The sequence below is a fragment of the Ammospiza nelsoni genome, chromosome 4, assembly GCF_027579445.1.
Source record: "Ammospiza nelsoni isolate bAmmNel1 chromosome 4, bAmmNel1.pri, whole genome shotgun sequence".
NCBI lineage: Eukaryota > Metazoa > Chordata > Aves > Passeriformes > Passerellidae > Ammospiza > Ammospiza nelsoni.
Window position 1 is genome coordinate 57,399,074 of NC_080636.1, and position 16,733 is coordinate 57,415,806.

Sequence of the window (16,733 nt, forward strand, 5' to 3'; positions counted from 1 at the left end):
GTGCCAGGTTTTCTGATGGTTGGGTGCATCGCGCTGAGAGCAAACCAGCAAAGGGAGCTGAAACACACAGGAAAATGTCACATGCCGGGGTAGAGGGATGAGGGAGAGGTGACCAATGGAGTTAACTGTCAGTATGGCCTTTTTTTGTGAGAGCTAAGTACAAAGAACTTTGGTTAAAAATCACCCTTGGTGCCTTTCCAGGGAACGGATCCAGGGCCTGCATCTTCTTGAGCTGGGCTGAATTTCTTTCTGAATTTTCTGCCATTCTCAGAGCTTGATTTTCCGCTTCATGTTGTGGGGTCCTCCTCCTCCAATCAGTCTCACCTGAGTGCTTGGATGCTCACTGTTATCTGTAGGGGGATACAGTATGGGTAAATGAAGGTGGTATAGAATGTAATCTTATCCCCTAAAGAGTTGCAGCTGAACCAATTACTAAAGAGTAGGAGCAGGCCTGATTTTAACAGGCCACACCTGTAGCCAATAAAAGGGTTATTTATAAAAGAGTGGATTGGTGGGAACTGGAGTCAGTCAGTTGGTTGCTGTCAGGACGAGGAAGAGCCAGTGCCTAGAGGAGTTGCCTACAAGAAACATCAAGGAGGTAAAAAACTCTAGCAATATGGAACCCTTGCAATGTAATGACAATAGAACTCTTGGAATATAATGACAACAGTTATCCAGTGTTCTAAGTCATCTTCAGACAGTCATGATATTTTCTTATTTCATTGCACCCCACAGTAAGGTTATCACCTGCTTTTCTCTGTGCATGTTAGTGCTGCATTCAGGGTATTTTAAATTGAATTCTGGACCTTTGATCTGAAGCTAGATGTGGACCAGGGCACAAAGGTTTTGCTGATATCAAAGTTTGTCTACACAATCACTGTCTGCAGCTTATCCTTTGGTTAAACATACTGATCCGTTCTGATGTTTCCAATGCATTAATTTGTCTCTGACAATTTTCTTAGCTAAAATTTGAGCAGCAGGACTGCTGACCTAAAATGACCCTAAGTTCTTCATCTTGGAGACCTCCTATTTAATGAAATTTTGGTAGATGATCATCAGCTTGGGGAGATTATAACAGAATTGTGAAGTTCTCATTTGTCCTGTGCCCATTGAAAATGTAAGATGCATGAGTTCACTGAAAAGTATTGTATTAGTTGAGAAAAGATCACAAATGGGCTAAATTTTATAAACAGGCTTGAAGACCCTTGCCAGCTTCTGGTGGGCAGAGGGTAGCACCAGGAATTTGCTTGGCTGCCTTTTTGCCCAGCTGCCCCTAGCAAAAGAGTCCCACCAACAGCTTGAGAGAGGATCCGTAGAAGCACAGAAGATGGGTGTTGCTGCTGGCCCATTGCTGCATTGCAAATCCCTGTAGAGTGTCAGTTTTTGCCTCCCTGCACCATGGCTTCTTCCCAGCTGAATGCAGTTCAGTACTATTTATACCACAGTCCTGTCTAAGGCTGGGGAGGGCTGGCTCCACAGCTCACATGGAAAAGTGCAGCCCTGCTGAAGGCAGCAAAGTTGCAGCCATTTGTTCCACCAAAGGAATTGCTCTTTTGTCTTGTCATCTCTGCAGCCCCAGGGCATGCTACTCCTTGCTTGCTTAATTGCCAGTTTAATCAAAACCTGACTTGCTGTTTCAAATATGATTTCTCCTGCTGAACACCTCAAGCTGTCTCAGCAGATCTGTGTGTGTGTGTCCTGTGCACACCCCGAGCAGCTGAAACGTCTGGCTCTGTTTCAGGGTGCCGTGAATCCCAGCAGACTGCAGCTGCCCAGGTGCTGTGGCTGTGCAGTGATGTTCCCAGGCCCAGCTCATCCCAAACCTCCTTGAGAGGTTATCCCAGCATAGCTGGTAGGACATGGGTGCTCAGCTGCTCCAGTGCCAAATCTGACAGCCTGACTTTGTTACCAGATCACCCCTGGGAGTTTGGGCTTCTGGGACTGTGTTCTGCTTTTATTTTCTAAATGCCCTCTAGAATACAGAAATTTTCACAAAGACAGCTCTACAGTTTGCCCTCTGAAGTGCAACTTCAGGGCTGTCAGTGCTAGTGACTGCATTGCTGAGCTCAGGTATGGTTTATCCAGAGTCTCTGTGATCTCTGTTGAAAAGTATAAAAGTCATATTGCATTTTTAAGTGGAAAGCGAAGCCTTAAAGTATGGGTCCTGAAGACTTTGAGGCACAGTGAAGAAAAGCCTAAATCTGTAATACTTATTATTTCTTGTGGGCTTTATTTTTCTTTGGTTTAAAAGTCCTAGGATGTAATTGCAGAATTTAGGGCTGCCGCTCCTGACTTGTACATGCTTGAGACTGAACGTGAAATGTCTTCCCAGCACTGACTTTTGAAGAATGTCATTTCAAACATCTGAAAAATGAGGCTTTTTCACAGTTGTTTTTTTTTTTTTCTTAGCTGTCCTGGGTGCTCTAAGCTTGTTCCAGTCATTTGTAACCTTTGTAATCAGCTTGACACTGGGTACCTGGGGACAACCTGCAGCCCTGCTCATCCATCTTATAAAGCAGATAGTGTAGGCATTTGCCCTCAATCCACTGCACAGATACTTTGTTGCCCTCCACTTTTTCTTTCTTCTTCTGTTCCCACACATTAATGAAAATATTTCAGTGTTTTCTAAACCTCTTCTTATCCTGAGCAGAAAGCCACCTTTGTGTCAAATAACAGGCAGCTTTCAATCTGGCTTCTCATCTTTATGAAACTAATTGGAGATTTTTGTCTGGCATCTTGCAAAGGAAAAGCTTTCAGAGGACTTGCTCCCTGACCACAGGGATTCAGGATTGGATGCCAAGGTCTCCAGCCTTCTGTGAAGGTGTTCTGTCCTTTTTGTGGATGCATCAGGATATGGGTCCCTTTCTCCTCCCCCCACCCCAGGACATTTTCCCCCACTCCATTCCTCCCCTCTGTCCATCTTTGCTCCTGTTTAATTTGCCTGTAAATAACAGCAGCATGATTCCTCAAATTCAGTAACTTGAGAAGGAAACCCCATCTCTAATTAGGACATCCCTGGAGGAAAAGCACAATGAAAGCTTGAATTCCTGCACGAAGAAGCAACCTTAACACACTTTGTAAGGGCAGATTGGCATAGGGAGCAGCACAGCCACCTCCATGAGTGGCATTCTTCTCCATCCACAGGGGCTGTGGAAGGGAGGTGAACCTTTGGCTGAGGCATGCCTAGTATTCAGCTGCCTTGCTTGAGGACTTACAGCTAGATTTAGAAAGCTGAATTACACTGTTCTGAAGGTGTCACTGCCATGATGGGGTCAGAAGTACTTCCACACTGGAAATTTTCTCTTTATTTCTGCTATTTCTTTTCTTTAAGCAGATTATGCTGTATTAGAATCCCTCTGCAGCAAGTGGGCTAGTTTGTAATGCAAGTTACCGAAAGCAAAATACTCTTTTATCAGATGCTTGTGTACGCACAATTCTTGCTGTAGCGGTCACCGAGCCATTTGACCAATGTTACTTGGAACTATCATGTCAATCAGAGCTGGAATGGCTGATATTACTGAGACTGCACTCAATCCCAAGGTGCCAACCCAGAAATCATACCTCCCTCTGAGTGTCCCCAAAGCCACTGAGTGCTGTTAGATGTAACCCTACAAAAGAAGGATTGAGCAGGGTTGCTCTATTCTTCCTCTAGTCAAGGTAAAAAAACCATGTATCCATCCTGGGTTCCTAAACAATGAGGTGGTCATTACTGGGGTTCAGTGTGAGGCTAATTCTGCAGAAGTTAGAATCCCACATGGGTCCGATACCTAATCAGAAATAGGAGTGTTCTTCCTTTCTTGCTTGGGTCACAAGAGGGTGAAGAGAGAGCTTCTTGTCCCTGATAAGAGGCCAGATTGTCCACATAATTGAAGCTTGGATTTGTCAGTTCTTCGGTCAAGAGATTATTTAAGAAACTGAAATGCAAAGTTAAGGGTTAGCCTGTTAGAGGAAGTTTAGCTTGAAGTGGTGGTCAGGGCCAGTATATATGAATATATAAATCTGTACATTCATTAAAGCAGCTAAAGGGTTCTAGTCTAAAGGGTTCTCTTGCATTGAGATATTGGGTGATCGTGTTTCAGAGGTGATGGAATGTATGACTAAGGACAGTTTGAATGATGTCTGTTGTAAAGGAAAATACTCTAAGCTAAAGCTGTCTATTAAGTTTATAGCAGCATATTTTACTGCAAAGAACAGGAGCCTGAAGCAGAACAAGCTGAAACAGTTTTCAGCTGGGCTGAAACACACAACATTTTGGGTGCACTTTTCAGACTCTGTGGTCTCATTTTCAGTCATGCTGGATGTTTCCTGTAGTTTCTGGGGGGTCTGACAGGCAGATCAGAAGTGATGTAGTGCAACAACCCCTTCCCCTGCACGTATGCAGCCAGGCCCTGGGGATCAGGGAATGTGGCAGTGCCTCGGGACCCTTGCCCCAGTGCTGGCAGACAGAGCAGTGCCCCAGCAGACCTGTCTGCTGCCCTTGCAGAAGGCAGACATCCAGCATGATTCATCCAGGGCGAGGGAGGCTCAGGCGAGAATTAATTTGTATTATTCAAGGAGTACCAATCAGGAGCTTATTGTTCTAGGCAGTGTGCAAACTTATAATCAAAGCTGTCATCCAAAGGCCTACAGTAACATCATGGGAACTAAGATAAGAATAATCCCAAGACATGCTTGAAAGGCCTTAAGGAATGCAGGTCCCAAATGCAGAATATCTGATACTAAAAAATTATGTTTGACCTTGTATGAAACATCTGGTCCGTAGATGTTGGCTGTATAAACCTGTGTTCTGTGCACAGTTATTCAGAAGGTTGTGAGCTAGTTTCTGAAGGTTCTGCAGTTTCTGACCCATTTCAAACTTCTTATTCCCTGGCCGTGAGGAAATAAATAAGTGTAGCATGACAGCATGAAGGGAACTGACAGTAAAATCTTCTATGTCATTCCTGACTTGGTCAAGCAATGAAAAGGGACACAATGAAGTTTATAAAGTCTATAGTTGACTTTACTAGAAGTAAAATTCATAAGCTACAGACTTCAAATCTCTTTGAATCCATAAACTAGTAATTCTGCTTCAGAAGTTAAAAAACAGAAAATTGGCCACATTGAGCATGGGTTTCCTTAGATTGGTAAAGAGGAGAAATGAACATCACAATGTTTTGATACTTAGCTCAAAAAACTGGAGGAAGACCCTATAAGCACAACAGCAGTCACCAACTTATAAAACTGTGTTATATGCATAGGTGAAAAGAGTGCAGAAACAACAAAGCACCAAATTGTCTTTGCTAAGCACTTTGGACTGCTTGGCATTGCTTCACTGTAGAGGACTGGACATTTCTGGAGCTCCCAACCGAGGTGATAGGAAGAGATGCTATTTTACTGACTGTGACAGGAGCATGCTTAATCTTTGCTGTAAAGTGGTAAGAGTGCTCCCAGGATTTGGCCATCAAAAATTGTATTCGGAATTGTCACTGATGCAGAAAGGTTATAGATATATTCACAGCTAGGGACCAGGTTTAAAAATGCTTTGATTTCATTTTATTTGGGCTAAGGAAGGGGAAAATGATTCCTAAAGATTATTTAAAAAAATCCACTAAGGCTTTCTTTGGATGGCTGATCCAGCAGTTTGCCTGTTATTGGCATTGGACATAAACTCAGACCTGTAATCTCAGTTTCCTGTTCTGCTCATGTCTGCACCCAAACTGTATTGACTCTGTCCTCAGTGGCAGGCAGAAAGCCCATATGCAGTCACTATATAGGGAAATAAATAGTGAATTAGGGAAACTGTTGTCTTCAGACCCTGTGTCTGTGTGCAATGGGGAGGTGCAAGAGACTTCTGAGACCTTCCTCTTCCTCTCACAGGTTTCTTCCTCCAGCTAGGTTAACGATGAACAGTGCAGCAAAAGCAGGCGATCTCCCCTCTTCTCCCCCGTTCCCTGACATTGAACTGGAAACATGGATTCTTTAGGAGGCTTTTGATTGAGAGAGAAAACATGAAAACAGAGAGGAAGTCTGTCAGAGCTGGATCAATTTGCCCAAACAGCTCAGTTTTTCAGCTGACAGCATTTTAGCACTCAGAGGGGAGTTGTCAAAATCTCTCTACAGGCAGTCATGTCCTTCATGCTGAGAAATACCTTATATTATCTTGAAAGATAAGAAAGAAGACAAGAGAAAAAAATAAAAAAGGAAAGACAAGATGGCTTAGATTCCTGTTCTTTTATGTCACAGAGCATAATACCCACTCTTGTTTCATTTCTTCATCAAATCATGTCGTGTTAATCTCGTTTGCTGCTTGATCACTCCCTTTGAGATGGAATCTGTCCCCTTTTGCAGTGTCCCATTGCATCACTGCTGAGGCTTGGCAGCAGGCAGGAATGCAGGGCCAGGCAAGCAGCACTGCCTGTCTCAGGGCTCCTTTTGCAGATCAAAAGAAGTGATTAATGCAGTTAGGGTGCACTGACCCACAGGGAAAGCAGATTACTCATCTTTGCACTTCCTTAAGGAGAGCAGTTGACGAAAAATACCTGTAATGAAGAAAATGCTTTTATGCTTTATTGTCTGACAGCCCTTCCAGGGCTGCAGTCTCGGGCAGGAATAGTCACAGAGACCCATGAGAGATAAGATTTAAGGTTTGCTGTATTGGCCACAAAGCAGTGGAAGATGGAGCTGATGAAGCTGGACAGGAGGACGCGGGTTGAGAGGCAGGGAATCAGGCTGTGATGAAATGGGGGCTCACAGCAGAAGTACAGGCAGTACTGGGGAGGTACAGTGTGGAAATGGAGAGATAAAGGTTGGAAAATAAAGACAAAATTGGAGGGGGCATCTCCTGGAGGCTGTCACAAATGGAGGTAGGGGAGAGTGACAAATTCTTGGACCACATCACACAGTATCTGAAACCACGAGACACTTCAATTACTGTCTCCAGGCTGGTGACTCACAGATCTACCTGTCTGCTCTGGACACATCTCCTACCTCATAATCCAGCATCTCAGCTGATTTCTCTGACAAACCCCCTGGATGCTTTGCCACTGAAATTTAAGCTCAGCATGGCAAGAGCTACTGCCTGATTTCTTCCTCTCCCCCACTTCTCCCCTTTCTGCATGAACAAGAGTGGCATAAGTAAGAGAATGACAGGGCTGTGTCCCGAGCTCTGCCTGTGAGGAGCTGTGTGCTATAACGCATTTGGCTTTCATTAAACCCCTTGATCTGGAGTCGCTCTTTAAATTATGCTGGCAGGTGAATTTAAAGCTGTCTGAAAGGCAGTGAGGGAAGGTTGCAGTTGGTGGGAGTCTCCCTGGGGCAAGGAGAGAGTCTGGTGTGGGACTAGAGGGGCAGTCCAGATACAATGCCACCACTGTTCCCAGCTGTGGTTTTTTGTTGTGGTTAAACTGATAGCTGTCCCCATCCCACCTCTGGCTCTTTTACTCTTCCCCTTTCCTATGCCTCACATCTGGCACTGCTGCCACAGCAGCCTGAATTGGTTCTGCTCATTGAGCCAGTGGAAAACAAGTAATTATTGTTTTCAGTGGGGCATTTTCCATCAGATCAGCTCTACCTCGCCCTGTGCTTGCCTTACTTGCCAGATCTGCTCCAGGAGAGGAGATGGGAGTGTCTGGCCATGCCACAGGGGAGGAGAGTGCTGTGAAATGGTTCACTCTAACACAGGGCTGCAGCCTTGATTAAGAGCTGCACCCAGCTAAAAGAGATGGGGAAAAAAAAAGAATTAACAATATTCCTTCCCCTCAGAGAAAGCCAAAACTAAAGCAAAATCTTCTGATTATGGGATCTGCTGCTCAGCATCTGATAGTGTGAGGTGGACAGCCCCAAGGAGATACCTTTCAAAGCAATATAAGGAATGGTTTTGGCTCTGCAGGAGATAGACTGGATGTCTTTGGCTGGGCTTTCCCTAAACTTCTCCATGCCAAGTCATTTCAGGCACACCTGAGGCAGAACAGGCTGGGCTTGACCCACTGAGGAGGTTGGGAACATCCTGTTTGACTTTTGGGGCAAGAACAGAGTAAGGATAGCAGGAGCTGGCACAGAGCTCTTGATATCAGATTCAATCTCTGAGAGGTGGCTAAAAAAATCTCACTGGGTTTTGCTGTATTTGCCATTGCTAAACCTGCTCTGGGTGGTTTGTGACCAATATTTGTCATCCACTCCAGGGCTCTGAGGACTGCGTTGCTCCAAATCCCTCTGTTCCCTCTGCACCAAAATCCTCCTCCTCCTCTCCCATGTTTTTCAGTACAGGGGGGTGATAAATCGTACTTCATAGCGCAGTGAGCACATCTGGGAGGGGAGGAAAAATTCAACATGTCATGTTTCTTTAGCCTGCTGGGCAAGCCTGTGGGGAGACAAGCTAAAAAAAAGTGCAGCCCTGGAGGTCAGGTCCCTGCTTTGGGCACTAAGGAAAGCCAGGCCTGGATGCAGCCTTGCTGCCTTATGGTGGGGGGACAAGGGAGACAGGAGGTCTTTAACACAGTTTAATTATCATGGCACATGTGAAATATTTCCCAGGTTTTTTAGTTCTTCCTCCCCAGCCTTTCTACTAGGCTCTTGTAGCACAGTGTAGATTTTGGGGTGTGCACTGCAGGATGCAGAGCATCACTGGAGCCAAGGTGCTGCTAAATTCAAATGTTTTGAAGTCCTTAATAGAAGGATGAGATTCATCCAAAAATAAATTATGATGATCGCACATCAAAATGAGGAATCTTGGTGTGACTTTAGGAAGCTCATTCACCTCTGACTTCAGCTGGAGTATGAGTTTCTGAGTCCTAAATACTCCTTGGAAAATACATATCTGCCACTAGTGAAAAGCTTCAGGTTGTTTTACCCGCTCTAATACTCAGGTTTTAAGCCATTCATTTGGCTTTAACCCATTCCCTATTTTAGTCCTTATTTTCTCCTGTAGCTCAAACCTAGCCTTGGTGCTCCCAGGTAGTGGCTGTCACATGAGGGACAGTTTGGTCATCAAAAAGGGTCACTTTGATGTCCTTCCTCTCATGGTTAGAGCTGTTTGTTGTGACAAATTAAAAATAGGAAAAGTAACATCTCAGAAAAGTCTAGGCCAACCTCTGCTTATGCAGGCATGCTGCCAGATGCTACTTTTGGATTTGCATTTTCTCTAAAGCATGAGATGCATGCGTGACAGGGACTTAGCCAAACATCTCCCCAGTTTACCCCTTTCCCTGCATTCTTGTCTGAACTTTCTTCCGTGCATCCAAGGTATTCTTTGCATTTGCCAGCTGCTTTGACTGAGCCTGGAGTTTGCTTTAGCACTGGGAAACTCAGCCATAGCCCACTGAGGCTGCTGGTGTTGGTACCCTCTGTTTTCAGCAGGCAGGTGTGACAGGAGCCAGCTGTCCCTCATGGAAGCCACGCTGCAGGTACCCTGCTCTGTCCTGCTGCAGTGCCTTTCAGCTTGCTTACATAGTTTCTGGTATGAAATACAAGAGGCAAAATGGCAAGGGAGCAGAGATAATGTAGCCAGAGAGCTCCTCCTGGAAAAGAGGGTTTTCTTGTACTCAGAAGCATCCATGGCTTGGAGGGAAGCACAGGGAAATGACCGTGGGAGCGAGGGAAGAGCAGGGAGAGCATGAGTTGCTGCTACCCTAAGGAGTTAAAAGGGCATTGAGAGATGAAAGAGAGATGTACAGATGAAAGAGAGAGACTCCATAAAAGGCCATGAATAAATGAAGCAGTGGACAGAATCTGTGCTAACTCTGACACGTCTGAGGAAGAGAATGGCTTTATAAAAGCTTTATTTAAAAAGAAGGCTTTTAATGCAAAATGGAAAAGGGTGGGCAGTGAGGGAATGGTGGTTTGTAAATGAAAGGCAGACAAAAAGGCTTCCAGGAGAACTCTGAATATATGCAGAGTAATAGGTCGGAATTAAATTTGTTTAATGGCATGTCAAAAGAGTTTGTTAACAAGCCCACCAGCTTTTTAATTTCTCTTTTTGTATGTTTTTATATATGCCTACATATTATGGGATTCAAAAAGAGGGGAGAAAAAAGGACAAGAAAAAATTAACTAGTTTTGAAAATGAAAGAGGATGAGAGTGATGATCCTAGGAAGCTACACTCCAACAAAGTATATGTAGTCTTTTGCTAAAGAATAAATTGGATTTTTTAAAAAATCATGTTCACATTTACAGAATTACATAAATGTTCCCAAAAAGTAATGTTGTATTTTATAGATCAAATCATCGCAAACTAGACTGCTTTTAAAAATTATTATTTTCAGTTACATGGGGAGAAAAGCCACAGTATGTAAAGAATATTTTGTCTGTAGAGATATTACTAAAATTGTCATTATGTTTTCCAAGCATTTTCCTCAGAATGTTTTTTGCATACCTAGTTTGTGTCCATCCTATTGTTATTTTTTTATAAAGTAAAAATATATGAAGAACTGAAATGAAAGGCTGAGGAATGGATATGTGGTTTCATGGGTATTACCTAATTAATGATCCAAGCAAATGGACTAACAGATGAGGGATTAAATCCATGGAGGTGCCTGCATTCAGAGGTGCAGACAAGAGGGGGTGTAGGAGAGGCAGTACCTGGGAACACGGGTCATCAGAGATACCAGCACGAAATTAAATTAAATCCTCTGCATGAAATGCTGACTAGGTTGTCTAAAAAAGGATCTTGGGAACTGGTGAACCTGTGGAAGACAAAAGAATGCTAAAATAGACTGGAAAATGGGTGGAAATCTGAGTAATCTGACATGACAGCAAAAAAATGTGTTGCAGTGATCGCCTCTGGATAAGGACAGCAAAGAAAAGGGACTCTCGTCCCTTGAGAACAAAGAGCCTGAAGGATGTTTGTTTTAAAAAAATACATCTCCTGGTGGCTTCTCACTGCTGCTGAGAGTCAGGTGTGGGGCAGAACTGCAGTTCAGGTGCATGACTGTCCATACCCACCATGGGCACTGAGCAAAGGAGCAGCAGGGAAAAGGGAGAGCCATTCATTCAGGTGACTGTGGTTGTCTCCATGGCATCATCAGGGCTTTAGGAGACAAGTCACCAAATGTTTTAAAAGGCCTTTTAGCCTGGTAAATGTTGATTTTTTTCCTTTGCTTTTGGGGGTTTGAATCTTTCAGTCTCATGTTTTCTATTCAGGTTTTCTCTTTGATAGTGCACTGGAAAATCTCAGGTAGAAAATGAGCAGGGGCCAGGCAGAAGAGTTTCCCAAGTGCACACATGACAGTGTGCATTGTACTCTAGAAAAATCAAATGTCACCAGCATTGGAAATTTGACCCAGGATCAGGAGGAAGGCCTTCCCTCTCAGGTGCTACAAACCTGTGGGTATGCTTCCAGAAAGGATCAATAGGAAGTGGTTTTAATGGATACACACATGATACTTCTTTGTTGCTACTTTTCTTGGTTAGCCCATGCATTTGCAGATTTTTTTCTGTAGTTTTATATCATTGCATGTGTAGATGACTAAATCACTTAGGGGCAGATTTTTGAAGATGTGTGGATGTTTATTTTCTGTCTATGAGCATCCAGATTCCTTTTTTAAAAAAACAGTAAAGAAAAAAAAGTCCCTTAGGCCAAGCTATTATGTTTCCTTCAGTCTTCACAAAACATTATCTTTGTTCTCCTAAGTTATTGGCTTTTTAAAATGCAGTGTATCTCTCATGTGTCAGACCCGAAAATAATGGCCAGTCAAGCACTTTTTCTAATTCACAAACATCTTTCTCATTTCCTCTACCTGAGGAGGGCATGTCACCAGATAGACTTTCAAGGTCATATCCATATTGTTGCTCCCAAAATTGTTTTTACCAAACATGGGGTTTTTTTTAACATTGTCACAGCGCATGCAGGTGGCCTGGCTGCTGTGAAGACTGCTGGTTTGTGGCTACCTGTGCCACACCTGTGCTTGCCCTGTCTCACCTGAGATGGGGTTGATATTTAGGCAGTGTTGGCCAGCCCTGCATATCTGTGTTTTGGTGCAAGAAAAGCAGGTCAGGGACGATCCACAGCTGTCTTCCAGCATTATACCTCACAGGGAGCCATGGGCACAGGCCTCTCCAGGCAAGAGGGATGAAGGAAACAGAACACAACCTGAGGTGGTAGGTGCAAAATTGGCAACTTCATCAAACATTACTTTGATGATTACATTTGATTGCTGTTTACTTTTTTACCTGGGAGCTGGCTGCAGAAAGAGCAGATGGGTAAAGGCAGGGTGAGATTGGGAGAAGACCATGCAAGTTGTTCTGATACAAGGCATGCTTAACTTCCCGTCAGCAACAGAGACATCTTGACCTTTGGTAGTTTGTCAGAAGTCTCTTTCTTTTTCCTGCACCACTGTCAGCTCAGACTCAATGTGCAGAGAAAACAGCTGAAGGACTGGAGAGACGGGTGTGGAGTGTTGGAGTGTTTCTGCCTTTTATTTATTTATTTTTAAGGCTCTCAACATCCATTTTTTAAAGTGCTCTTCTACAGTAGCTGGAACTGAAGAGAGGGAGTCCGTCATTCCTAGGGCTGGGGCTTGCAGTAAGCACCTGAAACTGCAGAACTCACTCCACAGGGACTGGGAGTCGGCCTCACTTGGGAAAGCTCGTTCTGTCAGTCTTTGAGATCAGCTTGACCTGTACCAGTGATATCAGTCTCAAAACCTTTCATAGGTACATTGGGTAATTTTTTTTTGTTTTAACTGAGTGAGTTGGCAGCATTTTTAATGCCATTATAGCCAAGGAGACCATGTGCTTGTGTACCAGCCCCATTGCCAGGTCTTGCTTCTTCTTCCCCTTGCCTCCCTTCCCTCAGCTGTCTCAAAGGTCACCACTGGCAATAATGGTAAAACCAAAGCAAAAATGTGATTCTGTTGATTAAAAAGATTCATAAGGTAATAATGGAGACCCTTTGTTTCTCCGGTTTGAACACTGATGAGTCTGAAGAACAAGTGAGCTGGCATTCACGCCCAGAAAATGAATCACAACAATTGTTTGCATAGCTTTTTTTGGAGAAGGAACATTAAAACCCAAAGTTTGATTTATTAGCATTGAGAGAAGTGTGCAGTGTAACAGAAGTCAGGGGTTTTTTTTAGCAGTACATAGTAGTAGTAGTAACAGAAGTCTGATTTTATTTTTTTTTTTGCAAGTACTGTTTTGCATCAGCAGCAAATAGATAAAAGCTTTCTGCAACTTGTTTCATTTATCACTAGAGAGCATTTGATGCTACTGCTTCCTCCATATAAAGTAAAAGCCTTAATAAAGCAATAATAAACTTCCATAGTTATTACTCAATTGTAATAAATGTCTAAACAAACTCACAAATGTGTTTTAGTCTTTCATGTAATGTGGGCGTATCTTATTTACTCCAGCCTAGCCCTTTAAGCCTTCAGAATAATTCTTTATTTTTGGTTTGCTCCCAGGAAGAGCAGGTGATTTAAAAAAAAACCCAACCAAACAAAAAAACCCCAAAACCCATGTGTCAGCAGTTGTGCTCAGAGCAAGTCCAGCAAAGGGCCATAATGATGATAAAGGGATTGAAGCATCTCTTTGTGGGGATGGGCTGAAAAGCTGTGAGTATCTAGCCTGGACCTGATCATCCAAGGGATCTTACTGATGTGTATAAGTACATGATGACAGGGAATAAAAAAGATGGAGCCAGGCTCTTCTTACAGGCAGATAATGGAAAAGCTTTTCTGTTTTTGTTTTTTTTTTTTTTCTTTTCCTATGAGGGTGGCAAGGCACTGGTACAGATTGCCCAGAGAGATTGTGGAGTTTCCGTCCTTAGAGGTATTGGAAATCAGATTGGACACTTGCTATGGGCTCTTGCTGCCCTTGAGCTGGGCTAGGTGATTTCCAGAGTTTCCTGCCAAGCTCAGCTGTTTTACATTTCAGTGGCATCTTTGATGCAGCAAATAAGGAGACTGTTCTGTGTTATAAGGGCACTGATCATCCTGCACACTGAGCAGCTTGGAGTGATAGAAGACTGTCTGCTTGTTTCTGCTGCAGAACCGAGCATTATTAAATGATGACTTCTGCTCACTAATGACATCAAATGGGTTTTTAACATGTAAACGAGGAGAGGAAAGCAGAGTGACTTGTTTGCTTCAGGCGAATCCATAGCAGATTTCCCACGTTAAAGCACTTAAAAGCAAATACAGAATTTATGATGTGTCGGTAGATTTTTAAACCTGAATTACGTCCAGTTGTTGTAATGGCTAATAATGCAAATTATCTGAGTCATCCTCAGTGTAAAGCAGTAAACATAACCTGCACATTCAGATACACTTCTTTTTTTTTTTCCCTCTCCCCTTTCTCATTAATATTTTATCTCCCTGAAGAGATGCTTTCAACATATTATGTGCACCAGCATACTGTGCTTGTGGTATTCCTGGATGTCATTACAAAGAAGCCTGAAGACTGTACTGCTGCTCCTCTGCCTGTGACGCTAGCTTGGAAATTGCTTGGAGCAACAACAGCAAGTGTCAACAGGGAGCTGTATTAATTATTTGGAATGTGTCTCTTAAGAGGAATCAACTGCTTTTATTGCAGAACGAATATTACTTGAAATGGGAAGGTTACTCTAACTGTTATCATAATCTATGTGTCATTAACTTGCCATGTTTAGAAGAAGAGATTAACAACCCTGTAAATTGGTACAGTAAATAGATGAATTATAAAAAAGTGTTTTTATTATAAATAGAAGTGTCTTGATATAGTTACCTCCAAATTGCTGGAAAAAGATTGAGTCTTTAGCAACAGAGAAACTGCATGATGGTGTTGGGAACCAAAAAAATCTTCCACTCATGTCAAAGCAATGCTGAGCTCTGAAAAATGGTATGTGTGTCTCCTGCAGGTGGGAAAAACAGGTGGGATTGTGCTTCATGCCATGCTTCCTTCTAAAATGGCTGTGCCATAGGAACACTTGTTTCCCTCCTGAAGTGAGATTAACAGATTGAATGGGTTTGTGTGAAATTGGGTTCTCTTCTATAGCATATATATATATAGAGAGAAAAGGTTTCAGGAGAACATGGTGTAAAGTATATGTAGTAGTGGTAAAGCAGGTGTAAATAAAGTTCTGCAGAGTACCCCTCTCTGCAAGAAAGAAGTGAGAGATGGAAGTAGTTTCAGCTTGTCACCAGGTGCCTCCACAAATGGAAGTTCATTGTGAAAAACACACAGAACAAAATACTTGTGAGACTGTTTTGAATCCAAATGCTGTGTATTTGACTGTAGCCCTGATAGATCTGTGTAGGAAACAGCAGAACTAAACCACTTATTTGTCCACAGGGCAGGCTCACCATGGGCAGGTTTCCTACATTGCCCCACCGATCCACCTGGATTCGGATCTGGAGAGACCGCCATCCAAGGGTGAGTCAGTGGGACAGTCTCCATTCCTTGCATTCCAAACCAGCCATGAGTGGATATCACTCACTTGTTCACTGGGCCTCCATGGCCAAGCTGTCACCCTCCATCCAAGGACGAATTAATTAAGGGAGCAGATTAATTCCTGCAGGAGAGATGTATGTAGGATGATCGTGTCCCATTACATAGCTTTGAACATCCCATCACTTCACAGGATGGTTTGCTCTCCCCGCTAGTTCACTCCTGCAGGGACAGGTACACTGCAGGTCCTGCCCTCTGTCTTGCACCTTTCCTTCTTAATGGCAGTGCAAAGGCACAGGGAGCTGCTGGCAGAGTTCAAAAAGGCAGATTTCCACTGCCCTTCAGGTGAGTAAAGGTTGCACAGTGGTTCAAGCCTAGATTCAGTCATCATTGCTGTTGCTTGAGGGGTTTTTTCCTACACTTGGTAAGGACATTCATTACAGAGGATGAATTAAATTTTAGGTGGGCTGATCGCTCTTGGGAGCGATGCTAGTAGCCAGTATGTACAGAGTTAGTCCAGAATAGCCCTGCTAAGACAGGTACCTGGCTTGAAAGGTGCAAATAAAGTAGTATGAATGCAAGCACTTGATTTTTCTGCCCCATTTGGAGGATCATTCCCTAGTGCTGAGTCCCCAGTGTTTGCCCCTGAGGCCTGGGGAAATGAGATTGTCCCCAAAGCAAGCATATGTGGTGGTGCAGACTTCTTACACCTCCCTTTGCTCCTCTTGGTTAGACTGGCCAATATTCAGGTATCATATTGAAGTAAATAGCTTGTTCTTCTTGGAATAAATGATAGCAAAGCAAAAATTGTACAGGATTATGAAGGAATTTCTTGGTCTATCTGCAACTGGATATTAACATCAAACCCAGTGAATGTTGTGGAAGAGAAGGGGAGGAGGAGAACAGCCAAAGTGTAATGGCATAGAGATATTCTATACCTTAGGTTTGGGTTTTTTTCCCTTTTTCCCACTCTTTCAAGGGTGCTACAGTGGCAGAAAGAGTACCAAATCCACCTGTGTGGTAATTGTCACCATTCTGCCACAACACTGTAAGGCTGCTGGTGTGTGTTTGTGTCTGCATGTTTCCCTAACTGCTCTTAACTGAAAAATGTGAGGTGGAACCATGTTCTGGGTGAGGATGCCAGATTCACAGTTCTCTCTCCAAATCTGGTCTTGCCATGAGTCAGGCTGGTTGTGCACAATCTTCTGGTAGTCCACAACCTCCATTCAGCTTTAAGTTAAGTACCCTGGGATTTAACATGTGCATTTGAGATCATCAGCTGCTTCTAAGTGATTTGAAAACCTCCAGTTCTGTGGTAAAATTTACTGCCTTACTTTTATGGCAGAGCACTCTAGTGAGGCAGAGACAGTTATGACTTGCAGGACCTTCTTGC

The 16,733-nt window shown here is 43.4% G+C and overlaps 1 protein-coding gene across 1 annotated transcript in view; it reads left to right on the forward strand.

The window, feature by feature from the left end:
• Nucleotides 1-16,733, forward strand: part of ADGRL3 (adhesion G protein-coupled receptor L3) — a 482,547-nt gene that overhangs the window by 333,689 nt on the left and 132,125 nt on the right. Inside the window, exon 7 of the mRNA XM_059470076.1 lies at nucleotides 15,245-15,325. Within this exon, the coding sequence (XP_059326059.1) occupies nucleotides 15,245-15,325 (81 nt within the window). The remainder of the gene's footprint in view (nucleotides 1-15,244; nucleotides 15,326-16,733) is intronic.